Below are 20448 nucleotides of genomic sequence, written 5' to 3' on the forward strand. Positions count from 1 at the left end.
AATATAGGAAAAGGGTATTGACACATATAGGCTTATAGGCTGAATAGGGTTATTGCTACACTTTAAATTTAGAGATTTGTGATAACACAGTCCAGAGAACTGGATAAATATTTTTTTCTGCATGAAATCTGTTAATACATTCATTATAAAACAAATCAGCAACATTAAACATTAAAGAAAAATTTTCAAAGAAAAAATTAGAGCAATTTTAAGTGAGAAAAATAGTTGTTTCCCACCCCTATTCTAAGGAAGAGGGAGCATACAGCAGGCAAAATAGGAATATGGAACCATCAGCAATGCAGTGCCATCACAGTTATGGCACCAGAAGCTCCGTCTGGCTTCCCTGTAATAATGAGACCAAAACTGTAGCACAGGATTAAATCAAAAATTCAACCTCTTCTTAGCTAGACACTTCATAATTTTCTTGCAGATATCCAAGACAGATTTATCATATATCTAAATCTAAATTCAGGCTACACTTACAACTGAGTATCATAATGTTGGTTTTGGTTTGATAAGGCTGTACACCATCAACTCTAAATATCCCAGCTTGGCCTAGTACCAGTTCATAGTGCTGCACAATGCTGCCAATGGCCTCTGCAGTCGATGACAGAACTTGCAGCTATGGGAAAAATGCTGCCAATTTCCCCCGGGATCAATAAAGTATGACTATGACTATGACTATGAATGAAAGTTTGGCTTTGCCCTATTTAATATGTACGTACCTTTGCAGTGCCTATGTAGGACATCTAGTGCAGCGATCAGAAATTCATGTGCATCCTGCTGTTCGTACCCTGCTAAATGCCGTGCATGCGTCCACACCAAATGCAGTAACCTATATGGAATATGTGGAGATCGATACCCAGAGTAGAACTGTATGAAAGAAAAACAAGAACATAGAAACCCACTTCTCTTTTTCATCTGCAGTTGCCTGATCAAACACTACCTGAATTGGCATAATATGATCCAACAGATTTTAAAAGAAGTTCAGCTGAATCAACTTTTAATTACTTTATGATGAAAGCTACACCAGAGCAAAATGAGAATTTGACCAAAGATGTGGGGAACTTGCTGACAAAGTTACTAACCTATCATCAAATTTGCAGATGTGCTCAGGAAATACTTATTGGCAGGATTTTTTTTAAACAAACTCTGCAGACTGAACTTACAGAAATACGTGTTCCGTATGAAACAGGAAGACATTTTGAAAGATTACAAAAGAAAACCTACTCAGTAGGCAACATTTATTGGTGTGAGCAATCATTCATTGTATTGTATTCTGTTCACATCCAGCTCTCTCAAGAATATATAGACTTTCTGATGACTTTTCTGTAGAATATTTGGTTTTACAGAAAAGAATGAGTAAAAGCAAAAAATGTGCTGGATTTGAGAGATCAAACCTAATTTATAAAACATGCATAACCATAAAACTGATGATTTTAATGAAGTTTGTTCAGAAAGAATGATTTAATGCCATCTTTATAAAGCAGCTGGAGTTATCTGTAGTTAATTCAGTGGCTTTTGCTTCCAACAGACAGCCATGCAGCAGTGATTGAGCAAACTCAACTAAATCACAAATCAGTCATTTCAATCATAAATATTATCAAACAAGAATTTTAGAATGGAGCAAGAAAATGATTTGTATAGTTTAATATGTATTAAAATTTAGTATGTGATGAGATTTAGAGGTTACTTGAGGCCTGTATTTATTGCTTGTCCCTACTTATCCTAGGAAAGGCAGGTCTAAGCATATACCTTAAGTATTACTGCACATGGTGTGGTGAAGGTACTTGCTGTACTATCCCGCAACTATCTTCATTACAACAGTTCAAGAGTGCTACAAGAAAAGGAGCTCCAGGATTAACAACATAGGATGATGAACAGACACACAAGTCAGGATGATATGCAACCTGGAAGCATGCAGACAATTGCAATCTTTGCCATGCCTATCTTTGAAAATCAAAATGATCTCATTGACTCCACAGCTGGCTACATCTCTTGATTCCATTCCACTTGCACCCTCCATACCCTACCACATCTGTTTGAAAATGTATTTTAAACTAATAATCTTTTTTCCCTCTTAATTATGCCTTTCATTTTTACCATACTTGACAAGGCTCTCAACCACCAACCTCCTGAGTTAACAGATCATCCTCAATAAAATATGTCTCTTAAAAAGATTTCATCTGTCCCAACCCCTTTCAACATAACCTTTGGTTCATTCTTTCATGTTCACAAACTACTCTCTTCACTGCAATGACTTGCTGCTTATACTTCTATCTTATTCCTTTCTATCACCTACAAACTCAAATCTTCCAAGCAGTATTTCCCTAGCAGTTCTCCCAAAATCTTTTGGATCACATTTGGCGCTCACCATGTGTCTACACTGAATCAGAGAAACCAAACACAAACTAACTCATTAGTTTTCAGAATACATTTTTCCCAGTCCACTAGGGTTACCCTGAACTTCCAGGTTATTTCTCTACCCCACTCCCTTTCTGATTTTAATCTCCGGCATCTTGCAGAGCTCCCAAGCCCAATGCAATCTTGGAGAATAGCACATCTTCCATCTGGACACTCCAATATTCAAAGGACCATTTTCAGATAACCACCTTTTCCAATTCTGATGCAAGACAATCCAATTTTAATTTCTTGCTCCATGGATGCTGCCCAACTTGTTGGGCATTTTCAGCATTTTCTTTTGTTTCCCATTTCCAGAATCTGCTAATGGTCTTCCTCTCAGTGATCCAGCAGGTTCTTGTTTTTTCTCTCTATTAACTAGCCAAATTTGAAGGCATTTTCAGGGGGATTACGCAAGTCTCCACTTCATCATTCTTTTCCTTTTTTTTCATTCATTATTCCCTTTCTCTGCAACTTGCCTGTCCATACTTTGTTGTCAACTGTGGTTGACTTTGACAGTCTAAGCTTTGGTGGCCATGGTTTGAGGAGGATCTGTAGTGTATTTTGTTAAGTGATGTACATCAATTCCATTGGCATGGCACTGTTAGAATGTATAAGGCAACAGATAGGGTATCATTCAAATGTGCTATTTTATCGCAGATGGTGCTTACCATTTTTTTTTTAGCTTGGAGCTACAACATCTAGCCAAGAATGGAGTATTGCAACATATGGGCTCTATACACAGCCAAGAGACTTTGACAGTCAGAGGACAAATTGCTTGCTACGGGTTACTTAGCAACATTACTCCTGCAGTCATTACTTATGAGGCTATCTAATAACTTCTTGCTTAATAACACTCTGCATTAAATTCAATAGCTAATGTCTGGCTAATAAACACTCACCTCCTGAAATAGTCGAGACATTTCACAGACTAGACAGCAATTGGGACTCTGCATTTCACATTTGTGTCGGTCAGAAAGGAAGAAATCACGTAGTAATGGAGTGTGGGTAAGTGCCTGGACAATGCAATTCATGAAGCAGGTGTTCCCTAGGTTTATGAGGCCTCGGAGACCTGAAACAGAGAATAAAGGAGTCAGCTGGATCTGATAGCATTCTTGATCTCCACACAAAGAAAAACACCTAAATAGTTAACATAATATACAAGGGTTAAAATGAATACAAATTATATAAATGAAATGCATGTTCTTTTTGTACATTCTACAGATGACAAAAGTGCACAGCCATGTAACACCAAAGAAATGTATTACCTATGAAAATGCATTTTCTAATTTTAATCATAACACAAAATATTACAGAAAGTAGCACAATTTTTCACTCCTGCAGAAGAGCTTTAAAACATCAATATTTTGGGAAATATCTGCTACCAATTCAAAACAGTTTTGTTTCATTCAAGGCTGTTCCTTCAGTTCCAGAACATTTATGCATAATAGAAAATAAAACCAGCACAAATTAGATTCCAAAGGGCCACAGCTCATCAGTACCATTCAGATAGGATAACCTTCAATCATTTACTCAGTCTTCCATTTTCTTCCACTTCCATACTTCTCTACACTCAATGGGTTCACAGAAACAGTTATACATGGATCAGGCTCTAACTTAATCTCAAATGGGAAGACCTTCTGGCAAGTGCTGTGCCACAATCCCAGAATCAAGAGTGACACAGGCCCTTTGGTTTAATTTGCCCATTTGTGCTAATCCCATTTACCGACTTTTGGCCCACATCCATCTAGACATTTCCTATCCATGAACCTGTCGAAATGTCTTTTAAACATTGCATTTGTATCTAACTCTGCCACTTCCTCTGGCAATTCATTCTATATCCATTCTCTGAGGGTGAAACTTAAATCTTTTCCCTTTCAAATTAATTTTATGCCTCGAGTTTCAGACTACCTACTCAAGGAAAAGGAGGATACAGTCCACCTTATCTACACCCTTTGTGATTTTATCAACCTCTATATGGTTACCTTTTACCCTCCTTCACTTTAAAGAGAATAGTCCCAGTCTATCCAATCTCTCCTTATAGCTCAAGGCTTCCAGTAACATCCTTATTAATCCTTCTTGCACCCTCTCGAGTTTAGTCACACCCCTCCTATAGTACATCACCAAGTACAATCTCACTAACAATTTTTCCAACAGTACATTACTACTTTGGTTGCCAGATGCTTTACTAGCCCATCTACCAGAGTTGCCCCTTGTTTTGTATTTGTAAGCTCTTCTCATTCAGCAATGCATCTCATGGTTCTGTCATTCACTATGTCCTGCCCTAGCTTAACTTTCCAAAATGCATCACTTCATATTTATGGTCGTAAAATTTAATCTTCCCTTCTTTTGCCTGCTTTCAGTTGATCACTGTCCCATTATACTATTAGGCAACATTCTTCATTGTCCATACGAATGTTGGTATCATCTGCAAACTTACTAATTAAACTAATTTGGCAGAGAGATAGAAACCGGAGTGATAGGGCTGAGGCAAAAGCAGTTGGTATACAAGTATTGTGTAGTGAAACTATGAAGAAGGACAGCCAGATGATAGAGCAAAATTGCAGCCAGGGGGATGAGTTGAAGTATAACATGAGAGTAAAATCGAAAAGGGAGATGCATACAGGACTGAAGGTGTTATACGGGAATGCACACAGAATACAGAATAAGGTAGATGATCTTGTAGTGCAGTTAAGAGATTGGCTGGTATGACATTGCTGCCATGAAAAAAGATCCAAGAATACACATTATTTCAAAAGTACAGGCAGGTAGTGAGAGGGGAATGGTGTGGTTGTGTTGATAAAAGAAATAATCAAATCCTTAGAAAGAGGTGCCAGGATCAAAAGATGTAGAATCTTTGTGGGTAGAGTTTTTTTAAAAAAACAAGGATAAAAAGATCTTGATGGGAGCTCTACACAGGACTCTGAATAGTAGCCAGGATGTGGGATATAAATTACACCGGAAGGTAGAAAAGGTAATGTTACGATAGTCAATATGCACACAGATTAGGAAAGTCAGGTTGGTGCTGGATCCCAAGAGAGGAAATTTGTAGAATACCAATAAGATTGCTTTTCAGAGCAGCTTGTGATTGAATACACTAGGGGATCAGCTATTCCGGATTTGGTGCTGTGTAATGAACCAGATTTCAGTCAGGAGCTTAAGGTGAAGGAACCCTTAGGAGCCAGTAATCATAATACGATAGAATTCACCCTGCAGTTTGAGAGGAAGAAGATAAATTCAAATGTATCACTACTACAGTGGAGTAAAAGGAATTAGAGAAGCATTAGAGAGGAGCTGGTCAAAATTGATTGGAAGATGACACCATCAGGGATGACAGCAGAACAGCAATGGCTGGAGTTTTGGGGGGCAATTTGGAAGGCACGGGAAAGCAACATCCCAATGATGAAGTATTCTAAAGGGAGCATGAGGCAACCATGGCTGACAAGCGAAGTCAAAGACAGCAAAAAAGCAAAACAGAGGGCATAACATTGCAAAACATTTGTGGGAAGGTAGAGGATTGGGAAGCTTTTAAAAAGAGTAACAGAAAGGCAATAAAAAACAATAAAGAGAAAAAATGAAATATGAAAGGAAGCTATCCAATAGTTTAAAAGAGGATACCAAAAGTACCCCCCCCCCCCCCAGATATATAAAGAATAAAAGAGGTGAGAGTGGATTATTGGACCACTGCAAAATGACCCTCAAGAGGTAGTAATGGGGAAGGAAGAAATGGTGGACAAACTTAAAGCACTTTGTGTCAGTCTTCACTGTGGAAAACACTGCCAGCAATTTGAGAGTGTCAGAGGACAAAGTGGGTCTAGTTGCTATTACTAAGGACAAGGTGCTTGAGAAGCTGAATGGTTTGAAAATAGATTGGTTACCTGGACCAGATGGACTACATTCCAGGGTTCTGAAAGAGGTAACTGAAGAGATTGTGGAATGGTTTCAAAAGACTGGGGCTATCCCCCTCAACAACAGGTTTGGATTCTATTGGGGGGGGAGAAAAACAGGGGAAGACAAGTCACGGTCGTGTCTCTGGCACTTAGTATAGCTCTGTGATGGGGGGATGGAGGTGGGGAGAAGAGGAGGCAAGAAGTGAGAGGATGCTGATAGGGGAACAGAAAGAAGGTGCTGTGGATGAGAATGAGATTCCCGGATGGTATGTTGCCTCCTAGGTGTCAGGGTCCAGGACATCTCAAATAGAGTCTTCAGCAGGCTTCAGTGGGAGGGTGAGCATTGTCTATGTAGGAAGCAATGACATGGGCAGGCAGAATGAAGAGGTTCTGCAGAGTGAGTTCAGGGAAAAGTTCAAGGACAGTACCTCCAAAGATGATCTCAGGATTTCTACTATTAGGGCTATTAATATGTGCTATTAGCATGTGGCTAAAGAGTTGGTACAGGAGGGAGGGTGTCAGATATTTTGGATCATTGGGCTCTCTTCCAGGGAAGGTGGAACCAGTAAAGAAAAGATGGTTTGCACCTGAAAGGAGAGGGTCTAATATTCTAGTGGGAAGGTTTGCTAGTGCTGCGCGATAAGACGGCAGGGCGGGGGGGCGGGGGTGGGTGTGGTAGAGAGAAGAACCAGAGAGGCAGAACAGATAGTGGAGAGCTTGTGGAGACAGATGTTGGTAAGATCCACAGACAAAGTCAGGAATCAAAAGGTTGATGCAAATAATATACTGAGCTGCGTATATTTCAATACAAGTATCATAAGTAAGGCAGATGAAGTCAAGGCATGGATCAACACCTGGAATTACAATATTGTAGCCATTAGTGGACTTGGTTGCAGGAGCAGGACTGACAGCTCAATATTCTGGGGTTCCATTGTTTTAGACGTGACAGAGTGGGGTAGGGGGAGATTAGAAGGTGCGTGGTGGCAATGCTAATCAGTGAAAATGTCTCTGCAGTGCTCAGTCAGGACAGACTGGAGAACTTGTCTAATGAGGCTTTAATCGGTGGAACGGAGGAATAGGAAAGGTATGACCACATTAATGGGGTTATAATGACGATTCAACAGTCTGCAGGAATTATAGGAATAAATTTGTAGAGATCACAGGCTGTTGCAAGAAACAAAGTTATTGTAGAAAGTGATATTAGCTTTCCATATTTGACTGGGACTCCCATACTGTAAAATGAGATGGGATTAGAGTTTGTCAAATGCGTTCAAGAAAGTTTCCCTAATCAGTATGTAGAAGTCCCAATGAGACAGTGTGTGATACTTAATCTGCTATTGGGGAATGAGAGGAGTAGTTGCAAGAAGTTTGTGCAGGGAAGCATTTGCATTTAGTGATCATAATTCCATTAGTTTCAAAGTAAATATGGAAAAAGATAGGTCTGGTCTGTAGCTTGAGATTCTAAATCGGAGAAAGGCCAATTTTAATGGTTATCAGAAAGGACCTGGCAAATGTGGAATGGGACAGGCTGTTTTCTGACAAAGGTGTACGTGACAAGTGGGAGGCCTTCAGAAGTGACATTTTGAAAGTACAAAGCTTGTATGTGCCTTTCAAAATAAAGGGTAAAGACAACAGGTGTAGGGAACCTTGGTTTTCAGGAGAAATTGAGGCCCTGGTTAGGGGGAAAAAAAAAATCAGAGGTGCATAGCAGGTATAGGCATGCAGGAACAAATGAGGTACTTATGGAATATATGAAATGCAAGAGAATACATAAGAATTAGGAGAGCTAAAAGGCAGTATGAGGTTGCTCTAGCAGACAAGGTGAAGGTGAAGGAGAATCCTAAGAGATTCTACAAATATATTCAGAGCAAAAGGATTACAAGGGACAAAATTGGTCCTCTGGAAGATCAGAATGGTAATCTATGCATGGGGCCAAAGGAGATGGGGGTGATTTTAAATGTATTTTCTGTATCTGTATTTATTCAGAAGATGGACAGCGTCTTTAGAAGTGAGGCAAACAGCAGTGAGGTCATGAACCACACACAGATTGCAGAGAAAGAGGTGGCGTTTGCTGTCTTATGACAAATCAGGGTAGATAAACCCCAGGGCCCAACAAGATGTTCCTTTGGATCCTGTGTGAGACAAGTGCAGAAATTGCAGGGGACCTAGCAGAGATATTCAAATCATCCTTCGTTACAGGTGAGGTACCCGAGGATTGTTGTTCCATTGTTTAAGATGGGCTCCAAAAATAAACTGGGATGTTACAGTGAGCCTGACATCAATGGTGGGAAAATTATTGGAAGATATTCTAAGGGACCAGATACGAGTATTTGGATTGATATGGACTGATTAGGGATAGGTAGATCATGTCTAGTTATGTCTAATCTAATAGACTTTTTCAAGGGCTACGGTAGGAAACTGTCACATGGTGTGAGCAGAATTATCTGCAGCTTAATGTGAAAAAGACTAAGGAGTTGGTGGTAGACCTGAGGAGCGCTAAGGTACCGGTGACCCCTGTTTCCATCCAGGGGGTCAGTGTGGACATGGTGGAGGATTACAAATACCTGGGGATACGAATTGACAATAAAGTGGACTGGTCTAAGAACACCGAGGCTGTCTACAAGAAGGGTCAGAGCCGTCTCTATTTCCTGAGGAGACTGAGGTCCTTTAACATCTGCCGGATGATGCTGAGGATGTTCTATGAGTCTGTGGTGGCTAGTGCTATCATGTTTGCTGTTGTGTGCTGGGGTTTTATTACTATTTAATTATTTATGGTGCAACTGTAACGAAAACCAATTTCCCCCAGGATCAATAAAGTATGACTAAGGAAATGACAAATGGAATTTAATGCAGACAAATGCGAGGTGTTGCATTTTGGTAGGACCAGCCAGGGTAGGTCTTACACTGTGAATGGTAGGGCACTGAGAAGTTTAGTGGAACAGAAGGATCTGGGAATACAGGTCCATAATTCATTGAAAGTGGTTTCACAGTGAGGTAGGGCTGTTAAAAAAGCTTTTGGCACATTGGCCTTCAAAAATCAAAGTACTGAGTACAGGAGATGGGAGGTTATTTTGAAATTATACAAGGCGTATTGGGTGAAGTTTCGGTCAACTACCTACAGGAAAGATGGAAATAAGGTTGAAAAGTACAGAGAAAATTTGCTCTTTACTCAGAGGGTTGCAAGAAGCAACACCTCATATTCTGCCTGGGTAGCCTCCAACCTGACAACATGAATATCGATTTCTCTAAGTTCCCATAAATTGTCTCTTCTTCCCCTTTCTCTCTCCTTCCACTTCCCATCCCGACTCCGCTCTCACCTCTTTTCTCCTCACCTGCCTATTAACTCCCTCTGGTGCCCCTTCTCTTTCCCTTTCTCCATGGTCCACTCTCCTCTATCAGATTTCTTCTTCAGCCTTTTACCATTTCTACCTATCGCTTCCCAGCTTCTAACTTCACTGCCCACTCTATGCTCACATGGCTTCACCCATCTTGTACTCCTTGCCCTCCATCTTCTTAACCCGTCTGCTTCCCCCTTGCTTTCCAGTTCTCGTGAAGGACTTTAGCCCGAAATGTCGACTCTTTATTTCTTTCCATAGATGCTACCTGAACTGCTGAGTTCCTCTAGTATTTCGTGCGTAACTTTCAATTCCAGTAAGTTGTGTTGTAAAAACATTGAAAGGATGCCTAGTGGTAAAACCAATGACGTGAAGGCTGCAATGATCTTGACAGGGAATACTGCCTTCAAATCAAAAATCAACAGAAATTTAATTTAAAGCAAAAAAAATAGCACAACCCTATAAAACAACAAGACATCTTTCAAGTTAGAAATAATACTCCAGACAAATCAGCATAATTTCACTTTGCTGCTTTTAATACTACCCATATACAGGTACAAGTCAAGTCAAGTCACTTTTTATTGTCATTTCAACCATAACTGCTGGTACAGAATATAGTAAAAAAAGAGACAACGTTTTCCAGGACCATGGTGCTACACCAAACAATTCAAAAACTACACTGAACTACGTAAGAAAAAAAACACAAAAACTACACTAGACTACAGACCTACCAGGACTGCATAAAGTGCACAAAACAGTGCAGGCACTACAGTAAATAATAATAAATAATAAACAAGACAGTAAGCACAGTAGAGGGTACAGTCCAGGCTCTGGGTATTGAAGAGCCTGATGGCTTGGGGGAAGAAACTGTTACATAGTCTGGTCGTTTACATAGTCCAAGAGTTTTTGGAGTAATTAGCACAAGCACATATATGACTGGAACTCAAAATTAAGGTGCAATCCCACTGATGGAATTTGATGACAACCCTCCCCCTAAAAAAAAAGGGAGTGTTTCTAAAATCAGTACGTAGAGAGTGCAAATACAGGAGGAACTATACTGGATCTGGTGTTGGAAAATGAGCCTAGCTAGGAGACTGACCTTTCAATGGGAGGACATTTTAGGAACAATGGTCCAACTACTTAGGTTTTAGGATGGTTATGAATAACGGCAAGTATGAATCTCACAACAGTGTGCTAAATTAAAGAAGGGCAAATTATGAGAATATTAGATTCAAGATTGTTTATTGTCATTTAGTACACAAAAGTATAGGAGAACAAAATGATTGTTACTCCAGATTTGATGCAGCTTTAAGAAAATCACAATAAGCATAAAGAACATAAAAACAAAAAAAACCAAAAATTAAATATAAAAGTAATCCTATAAAACACAATGTATAAGTAACAGTTATATACTTCGACTAAGTACATAAAATGACGCTAGGTGATGTTGAGGGGAGTTAATAGACGGAGGTGTTGATCAGCCTCTCGGTTGGGTGAAGTAACTGTTTTTAAATCTAGGGGTCCCAGTGTTGAGGCTGCGAAGCCTCCTCCCTGATGGAAGAGGGACAGAAGTCCACGCGTAGGGTGAGTGAGGTCCTTCATGATATTGGTGGCCTTTTTCCCAGCACCTTTTTCTTTCAGTATTTTTTATTAATTTTCTATATAGGAGAATACAGAGTTCAAGAAAAAATATATCAAATACATTATACTGAATCACACATACAAATTCCTTACTCTATATTCATACAAATTGATTAATTCATAATATTGAAATATAGTAAATTTATTACATGGAAAAAAATCTAACCCACTACCAAGACCAAAGCTGATTAGTAAATAAGAAAAAAGAAAGTATATTATTTGCCATCCTCTGTGCTTTAATGGCAAATCAAAGGTTTTGAAAATAGTTCAAAAAGGTCCTCACAATGTTTGAAAGTCTTGATTAGATTCAGAAATCGAACACTGAATCTGCTCTAAATTTAAACATGACATCACATCACGCAGCCATTGAACGCGAGTTTTATTTAAGCAAGAGCACCTCCCTAGCCATAAGAAAAATAAAAGCCAAAATGTGCAAATCAGATTTCTCCAAAATAATATCCTTTCCTCCAATAATACCAAATAAAGCAGTCAAAGGATTAGGCTTAAAATTTGCTTTAAAAAGTACCGAGAAAGTTTGAAATACTTCTTTCCAATATTTTTCAAGACTTGGACATGTCCAAAACATATGAATGAGTGAAGCTTCTCCAGTATTACATTTATCACAATAAGGAGATACATCCAAATAAAAGCAAGACAACTTATCCTTGGTCATGTAGGGAATTCTAGAGGAAGCAGAGGAATAAACAGTTGACATTTTGGGCCAAGACCCTTCACCGGGCTGAAACATCGAATGTTTATTCTTCTCCATGTTGGGATATGGACCAAGTGAGAGCAGAAAAAATTAGTTTAATTACTAGTTTAAATAGTTCAGCACAGCATAGGCAACAGTTCCTGTTGTGGATTGTATTACATTGTACTGCTGCCATGTAAAAAAAACACAAATTTCATGACATATGTGAATGATGATAAACCTGATTCTGATATGGGTCTCTATTGTGGACTGAGAGTGGGAAGGGGGCAGGGAGATCAGAATCATAGTTGGGAAAAGAGATATAGTGTACATGTGTGCAGGAGCACCGAGACATTCTGTAATGATCAATAAACCAATTGTTTGGAATCAAAGGGACTTCAATCAGGTCTACTGCCTGAGGATAAAAGACAGCAATGGGTCAGTATAGCAAAAAAAAAGCTTTGACCAGTGACCAGTTGGCATTTGAGATCGACTAGAAAGAGAAATTAAAGGGAGGGGCAAGCGTAGAGGCCATCGCCTGAGTGGATGCAGTCAAAGTCAATCTTGAGGCTTCAGTGAAAAGAGGCTCCAATCAGTGAAAGCAAAGGACAGAAAAGCTCAAGATTTTTTTTCCTTCTCTTCTTTATATGTGCTCAGCTAGGACAGCAGGGATGACAGCTCAATGCTCCTCTTGTGGGATGTGGGAAGGCAGAGACCTCCAGTGTCCCTGATGACTACAACTGTAGAAGTGCATCCAGGTACAGTTTCAAACAAGCTGCGTTAAGGAGTTGGAGCTGAAACTAGAACTGCAGATCATTTGAGAGGCTGAAGGTGTGATAGATAGGAAGTAGTTACAGGTGTCCCCCACTTTTCAAACGTTCGCTTTATGAAACCTCACTGTTACGAAAGACCTACATTAGTTACCTGTTTTCGCTAACAGAAGGTGTTTTCACTGTTACGAAAAAAGGCAGTGCGCGCCCCGAGCAGCTGCTCTCCCCCGGATTCAGAACTGCATTCCCGCCAGCATTGCTTAAACATATGCCTGTTTGCAAGATGAGTTCTAAGGTATCTGAAAAGCCTGAAAGAGCTCATAAGGGTGTTACACTTAGCGTAAAACTAGACATAATTAAGCGTTTCCATCGTGGTGAACGAAGCAAGGACAAAGTGAGTTTGGCTTGTGGAAGTTGACGAAGATGATGTTGAAGAGGTTTTGGCATCCCATGACCAAGAACTGATAGATGAAGAGCTGATGCATGGGAAGAGGAAACGATAACAGTTGAAACCGAATGCAGTAGCGAACGGACCGAAAGTGAAGTCGTCCAGGAACTGAACGTGAAGCAACTGCGTGAGCTTTTCGCTGCAATGATAAAGTACGACTTTAATTTTGAAAGGGTATGTCGGTTTAGGGCATATTTGCAGGATGGTTTGAGTGCTTACAAAGAACTGTATGATTTAAAAATGCACGAGGCTAAGCAGTCAAGCAAGCCTTCCACATCAGTCACAGCAGACGACGAACCCTGACCTTCGACAACGAGGCAGGCAGACATAGAAGAAAATGACCTGCCTGCCCCGATGGAAACAGACAACACCCAGATGTCCCACTGCCCCAACACCCGGGCCACAGACAGATACCGATTCACGGAGAATGCAGTGGTAGCCGGAATGCACCCAGCAATTAATTATGTGCTGGACAGTACCTAATTTATTAGCTTGTTTGTTTCGGCTTTTTTCTTAAAGATGTGCTGGGTGCATTCCGGCTACCACTGGACTCCTGCATGCTTCGCGGATCGGTATCGGGTCACTGCCTGGAGGGTGGGGGCCACTGCACCACCCCACCCTCCAATGACTCAGCCTAACACACCATCAGTGTGCTCGGCGCTGTCTTCCCGATTCCCGTAAGTGATACTACACTGTACATACATTATTTCTACTTTATATCGGCTATGTATTTTTACATGTTATTTGGTATGATTTGGCAGCCTCACAGCTTAAAGGTTACTGGAGAGCGCTTGCGCCGCGTTTCTGCCGAGAGCGCTTGCGTGAGATTTTCGCTACAGAGAACAGTGCAGGCAATGATTGTGGAAAAGTATTTCTACTTTATATAGGCTGTGTATTTATCATATCATTCCTGCTTTTACTATATGTTACTGTTATTTTAGGTTTTATGTGTTATTTAGCATGATTTGGTAGGTTATTTTTTGGGTCTGTGAACGCTCACGAATTTTTCCCATATAAATTAATGGTAATTGCTTCTTCACTTTACGACATTCCAGCTTACGAACCATTTCATAGGAACGCTCTACCTTTGGATGGTGGGGGAAACCTGTACACCTAAAGTCAGGAAGGGGAAAGGTGTTAAGGAGCCAGTGCAGAGTACCCATGGCCATTCCCCTCAACAACAGGTATATCACTTTGAATACTGTCTGGGGTGGGGTGGGGAGAATGACCTAACAGAGAAAAGTCACAGTGGTCGAGTCTCTGGCACTGAGTCTGCCTCTGTGACCCAGAAGGGATGGGGGGGGGGGGGAAATAAATATAATAGGGGATTGTTAGTTAGGGGAACAGACAGGAGGTTCTATGGGTAAAAATGAGATTGCCGGATGATACATTGCTTCCTGGGTTCCAGAGTCTGAGATATCTCTGATCGAGTCATCAGTATTCATAAGTGGGTGGGTAAACAGCCAGAAGTCGTAGTCCATGTAGGCAGCAGTGACAGGGGTAGGATGAGCGACGATGTTCTGTATAGGGAACGCAGCAGGCCAGGCAGCATCTCTAGGAAGAGGTACAGTCGACATTTCAGGCCGAGACCCTTCGTCAGGACTAACTGAAGGAAGAGTTAATAAGAGATTTGAAAGTGGGAGATCCAAAATGATAGGAGAAGACAGGAGGGGGAGGGATGGAGCCAAGAGCTGGACAGGTGATTGGCAGAGGGAATACGAGAGGATCATGGGACAGGAGGTCCAGGAAGAAAGACCGGGGGGGGGGGGGGGAGAAACCCAGAGGATGGGCAAGGGGTATAGTCAGAGGGACAGAGGGAGAAAAAGGAGAGTGACAGAAAGAATGTGTGTATATAAATAAATAACGGATGGGGTACGAAGGGGAGGTGGGGTATTAGCGGAAGTTAGAGAAGTCGATGTTCATGCCATCAGGTTGCACCTGAACTAGAAGGGGACTAATATCCTACCAGGAAGGTTGTAGGGGGATGGGAACCAGAGTGCCAGAACAGTTGTGGAGGCAGATGCTGGTAAGACACCAAAGTTCAGAATCAAAAGGTTGAGCATGGTGTAACTAGTGTCCTGAGCTGCCTATATTTCAATGCAAGAAGTATCATAGGAAAGGCAGATAATGGTGCTGAAAATGAGGTAGCTGGTTTACAAACAGAAGCAATATGTAGTAAGGAATAGCTGTTGATGGCACAAAATTAGTCAACAGGATGAGTTGCGACATAAACGGCAGACAAAATTGCAAGGGTGAATACAGGACTGACAGTGTTGTATTCGAATGCATGCAGTCCACGGCATAAGATACATGTACCTGCAGCACAGTTGCAGATTGGCAGGTGCTGAAAAAAGGTCAGTAACATCATGAAAGATCCCACCCACCCTTCTCATGGGCCGTCTGTCCCACTCTTATCCTATATAGCATCAAACGCCAGGACCACCAGACTCAGAAGCAGTTACTTACCACAAGTAACAAGGCTGATCAACACCTCCCCCCATTAATCTACCCCTCCACACCTTCCACCATCATTTTACCATTTCCTGTCACAGAGGAATTGGTGGTAGACCTGAGGAGAGCTAAGGTACCGGTGACCCCCGTTTCCATCCAGGGAGTCAGTGTGGACATGGTGGAGGATTACAAATACCTGGGGATACGAATTGACAATAAACTGGACTGGTCAAAGAACACTGAGGCTGTCTACAAGAAGGGTCAGAGCCGTCTCTATTTCCTGAGGAGACTGAGGTCCTTTAACATCTGCCAGGCGATGCTGAGGATGTTCTAGAAGTCTGTGGTGGCCAGTGCTGTCATGTTTGCTGTTGTGTGCTGGGGCAGCAGGCTGAGGGTAGTAGACACCAGCAGAATCAACAAACTCATTCGTAAGGCCAGTGATGTTGTGGGGATGGAACTGGACTCTCTCACGGTGGTGTGTGAAAAGACGATGCTGTCTAAGTTGTATGCCATCTTGGTCAATGTCTCCCATCCACTACATAATGTACTGGGTGGGCACAGGAGTACATTCAGCCAGAGACTCATTCCACCGAGATGCAGCACAGAGCGTCATAGGAAGTCATTCCTGCCTGTGGCCATCAAACTTTACAACTCCTCCCTTGGAGGGTCAGACAGCCTGAGCCAATAGGCTGGTCCTGGACTTATTTCCTGGCATAATTTACATATTACTATTTAACTATTTATGGTTTTATTACTATTATTTATGATGCAACTGTAACAAAAACCAATTTCCCCCGGGATCAATAAAGTATGACTATAACTATCCTTTGTAGCATCACTTTATGAATGTACAAGACACATTGATGAAGGTAGAACAATGGATATAGTGTATATGGATTTCAGTAAGGTATTTCATAAGGTTCCCCATGCCAGGCTCATTCAGACAGTAAGGAGAGATGGGGTCCAAGAATTGCTTTCTGGATCCAGAAATGGCTTGACCACAGGAGGCAAAGGGTGGCTGTGGATCGTTCGTATTCTACATGGAGGACAGTGACCAGTGGTGTCCTGCAGGGATCTGTTCTGGGACCCCTCCTCTTTCTGATTTTTATAAATGACCTGGATGAGGAAGTGGAAGGGTGGTTTGGTAAGTTTGCTAATGACATAGAAGTTGGGGGTGCAGAGGGTAGTCTGGAGGGCTGTCAGAGGTTACAGTGCGACATTGATGGGTTGCAGAACTGGGCTGAGAAGTGGCAGTTGGAGTTCAACCCAGATAAGTATGAAGCTGTTTGTTTCGATAGGTCAAATTTGAGGACAGAATAGAATATTAATGTTAGACTCTTGGCAGTGTGGAGGATTAGCGAGATCTTGAGGCCCATGTCCATAAGACACTCAAAGCTGCTGCACAGATTGAGCAGCATGTTAAGACAACGTATGGTGTATTGGTCTTCATCAACCATGGGATTGAGTTCAAGAGCCGTGAGGTAATGTTACAGCGAGATAAGACCTTAGTTAGACCTCACTTGGAGTACTGTGTTCAGTTCTGGTCACCTCACTGCAGGAAGGATGTGGAAACTATAGAAAGGGTGCAGAGGAGATTTACAAGGATATTGTCTGGATTGGGAAGCATGACTTATGAGAATAGATTGAGTGAACTTGGCCTTTTCTCCTTGGAGCGACAGAGGATGCAGGGTGACCTGATAGAGGTGTATAAGAAAATAAGAGGCTTTTTCCCAGGACTGAAATGACTAACATGAGGGGACATAGTTTTAAGGTGCTTGGAAGTAGGTATAAAGGGGATGTCAGAGGCATGTTTTTCCCACTCAGCGAGTGGTAGGTACATGGAATACACTGCCAGCAATGGTGGTAGAGGTGAATACAATAGGGTTTTGTAAGAGACTCGTACTTGGGTACATGGAGCTTAGAAAAATAGAGGGCTATGCAGTAGGGAACTTCTAGGCCGTTTCTAGAGTATGCTACATGGCCAGCACAACACTGTGGGCCGAAGGGCTTGTAATGTGCTGTAGATTTCTATGTATAGTGTATATAAGCCATCTTACATACTTATATTTATTGTGCTTTTCTGTGTTCTTTATCTTGTTTTTTTTATGCTGCATTGGATCCAGGGTAACAATGATTCCCCTTTACAATTGTGTACTGGAAATGAAACATAGAAAACTTACAGTACAATACAGGCCCTTCAACCCACAATGCTGTGCCAAATATGTCCTTACCTTAGAAATTACCTAAGGTTACCCATAGCCCTCTATTTTTCTAAGCTCCATGTACCTGTCTAGGCGTCTCTTAAAAGACCCTATTGTATCTGCCTCTACCACCATCGCCGGTAGCCCATTCCACACACTCACCACTCTGTGTAAAAAAAAGCTTACCCCTGATATCTCCTCTGTACCTACTTCCAAGCACTTTAAGACTGTGCCGTCTCATGTTAGCCATTTCAGCCCTGGGAAAAAGCCTTTGACTATCTACACGACCAATGCCTCTTCTCATCTTATACACCTCTATCAGATCACCTCTCATCCTCTATCGCTCAAAGGAGAGAAGGCCGAGTTCACTCAACCTATTCGCATAAGGCATGCTCACCAATCCAGGCAACATCCTTGTAAATCTCCTCTGCACCCTTTCTATGGCTTCCACATCCTTCCTGTAGTGAGGCGACCAGAACTGAGCACAGTATTCCAAGTGGGGTCTGACCAGGGTCCTATAGAGCTGCAACATTACCTTAATGACATTAAGCAATCTTGATATATTAATCAATTTGGATGAGAATGTGCATGGCTTGATTAATTTGCAAATAATTGAAAAATTGGGGATATGGTGTTGTGAAGAAGAAAGTCAAATGTTACAACAGGATCTAGATCAACCCTAAAAGTGGGCAAGGGAGAGTAGATCGAATTTAATCACATAGAAAACATAGAAAATAGGTGCAGGAGTAGGCCATTCGGCCCTTCGAGCCTGCACCGCCATTTATTATGATCATGGCTGATCATCCAGCTCAGAACCCTGCACCAGCCTTCCCTCTATACCCTCTGATCCCCCTAGCCACAAGGGCCATATCAAACTCCCTCTTAAATATAGCCAATGAACTGGCCTCAACTGTTTCCTGTGGCAGAGAATTCCACAGATTCACCACTCTCTGTGTGAAGAAGTTTTTCTTAATCTCAGTCCTAAAAGGCTTCGCCTTTATCCTCAAACTGTGACCCCTCGTTCTGGACTTTCCCAACATCGGGAACAATCTTCCTGCATCTAGCCTGTCCAATCCCTTTAGGATTTTATACGTTTCAATCAGATCCCCCCTCAATCTTCTAAATTCCAACGAGTACAAGCCTAGTTCATCCAGTCTTTCATCATATGAAAGTCCTGCCATCCCAGGAATCAATCTGGTGAACCTTTTTTGTACTCCCTCTATGGCAAGGATGTTTTTCCTCAGATTAGGGGACCGAAACTGCACACAATACTCCAGGTGTAGTTTCACCAAGGCCTTGTACAACTGCAGTAGTACCTCCCTGCTCCTGTACTCGAATCCTCTCGCTATAAATGCCAGCACACCATTCGCCTTTTTCACCGCCTGCTGTACCTGCATGCCCACTTTCAATGACTGGTGTATAATGACACCCAGGTCTTGTTGCACCTCCCCTTTTCCTAATCGGCCACCATTCAGATAATAATCTGTTTTCCTATTTTTGCCACCAAAGTGGATAACTTCACATTTATCCACATTAAATTGCATCTGCCATGAATTTGCCCACTCACCCAACCTATCCAAGTCACCCTGCATCCTCTTAGCATCCTCCTCACAGCTAACACTGCTGCCCAGATTCGTATCATCCGCAAACTTGGAGATGCTGCATTTAATTCCCTCATCCAAGTCATTAATATATATTGAAAACAACTGGGGTCCCAGCACTGAGCCTTGCGGTACCCCACTAGTCACCGCCTGCCATTCTGAAAAGGTCCCGTTTATTCCCACTCTTTGCTTCCTGTCTGCTAACCAATTCTCTATCCACATCAATACCTTACCCCCAATACCGTGTGCTTTAAGTTTACACACTAATCTCCTGTGTGGGACCTTGTCAAAAGCCTTTTGAAAATCCAAATATACCACATCCACTGGTTCTCCCCTATCCACTCTACTAGTTACATCCTCAAAAAATTCTATGAGATTCGTCAGACATGATTTTCCTTTCACAAATCCATGCTGACTTTGTCTGATGATTTCACTGCTTTCCAAATGTGCTGTTATCACATCTTTGATAACTGAGTCCAGCAGTTTCCCCACCACCGATGTTAGGCTAACCGGTCTATAATTCCCCGGTTTCTCTCTCCCTCCTTTTTTAAAAAGTGGGGTTACATTAGCCACCCTCCAATCCTCAGGAACTAGTCTAGAATCTAACGAGTTTTGAAAAATTATCACTAATGCATCCACTATTTCTTGGGCTACTTCCTTAAGCACTCTGGGATGCAGACCATCTGGCCCTGGGGATTTATCTGCCTTTAATCCCTTCAATTTACCTAACACCACTTCCCTACTAACATGTATTTCGCTCAGTTCCTCCATCTCACTGGACCCTCTGTCCCCTACTACTTCTGGAAGATTATTTATGTCCTCCTTAGTGAAGACAGAACCAAAGTAATTATTCAATTGGTCTGCCATGTCCTTGCTCCCCATAATCAATTCACCTGTTTGTGTCTGTAGGGGACCTACATTTGTCTTTACCAGTCTTTTCCTTTTTACGTATCTATAAAAGCTTTTACAGTCAGTTTTTATGTTCCCTGCCAGTTTTCTCTCATAATTTTTTTTCCCCTT

At 41.6% G+C, this 20448-nt stretch overlaps 1 protein-coding gene across 5 annotated transcripts in view; it reads right to left on the reverse strand.

Moving 5' to 3' along the window:
• usp22 (ubiquitin specific peptidase 22) overlaps positions 1 to 20448 on the reverse strand; it is a 221793-nt gene that overhangs the window by 29467 nt on the left and 171878 nt on the right. For all 5 annotated transcript variants that reach the window (XM_063058610.1, XM_063058609.1, XM_063058612.1 and 2 more), the window contains 2 exons: positions 3303 to 3472; positions 726 to 873 (listed from right to left, as the gene is read on the reverse strand). In XM_063058610.1, the coding sequence (XP_062914680.1) occupies positions 726 to 873; positions 3303 to 3472 (318 nt within the window). The remainder of the gene's footprint in view (positions 1 to 725; positions 874 to 3302; positions 3473 to 20448) is intronic.

Source organism: Mobula hypostoma, chromosome 9 (assembly GCF_963921235.1).
Source record: "Mobula hypostoma chromosome 9, sMobHyp1.1, whole genome shotgun sequence".
Classification (NCBI taxonomy): Eukaryota; Metazoa; Chordata; class Chondrichthyes; order Myliobatiformes; family Myliobatidae; genus Mobula; species Mobula hypostoma.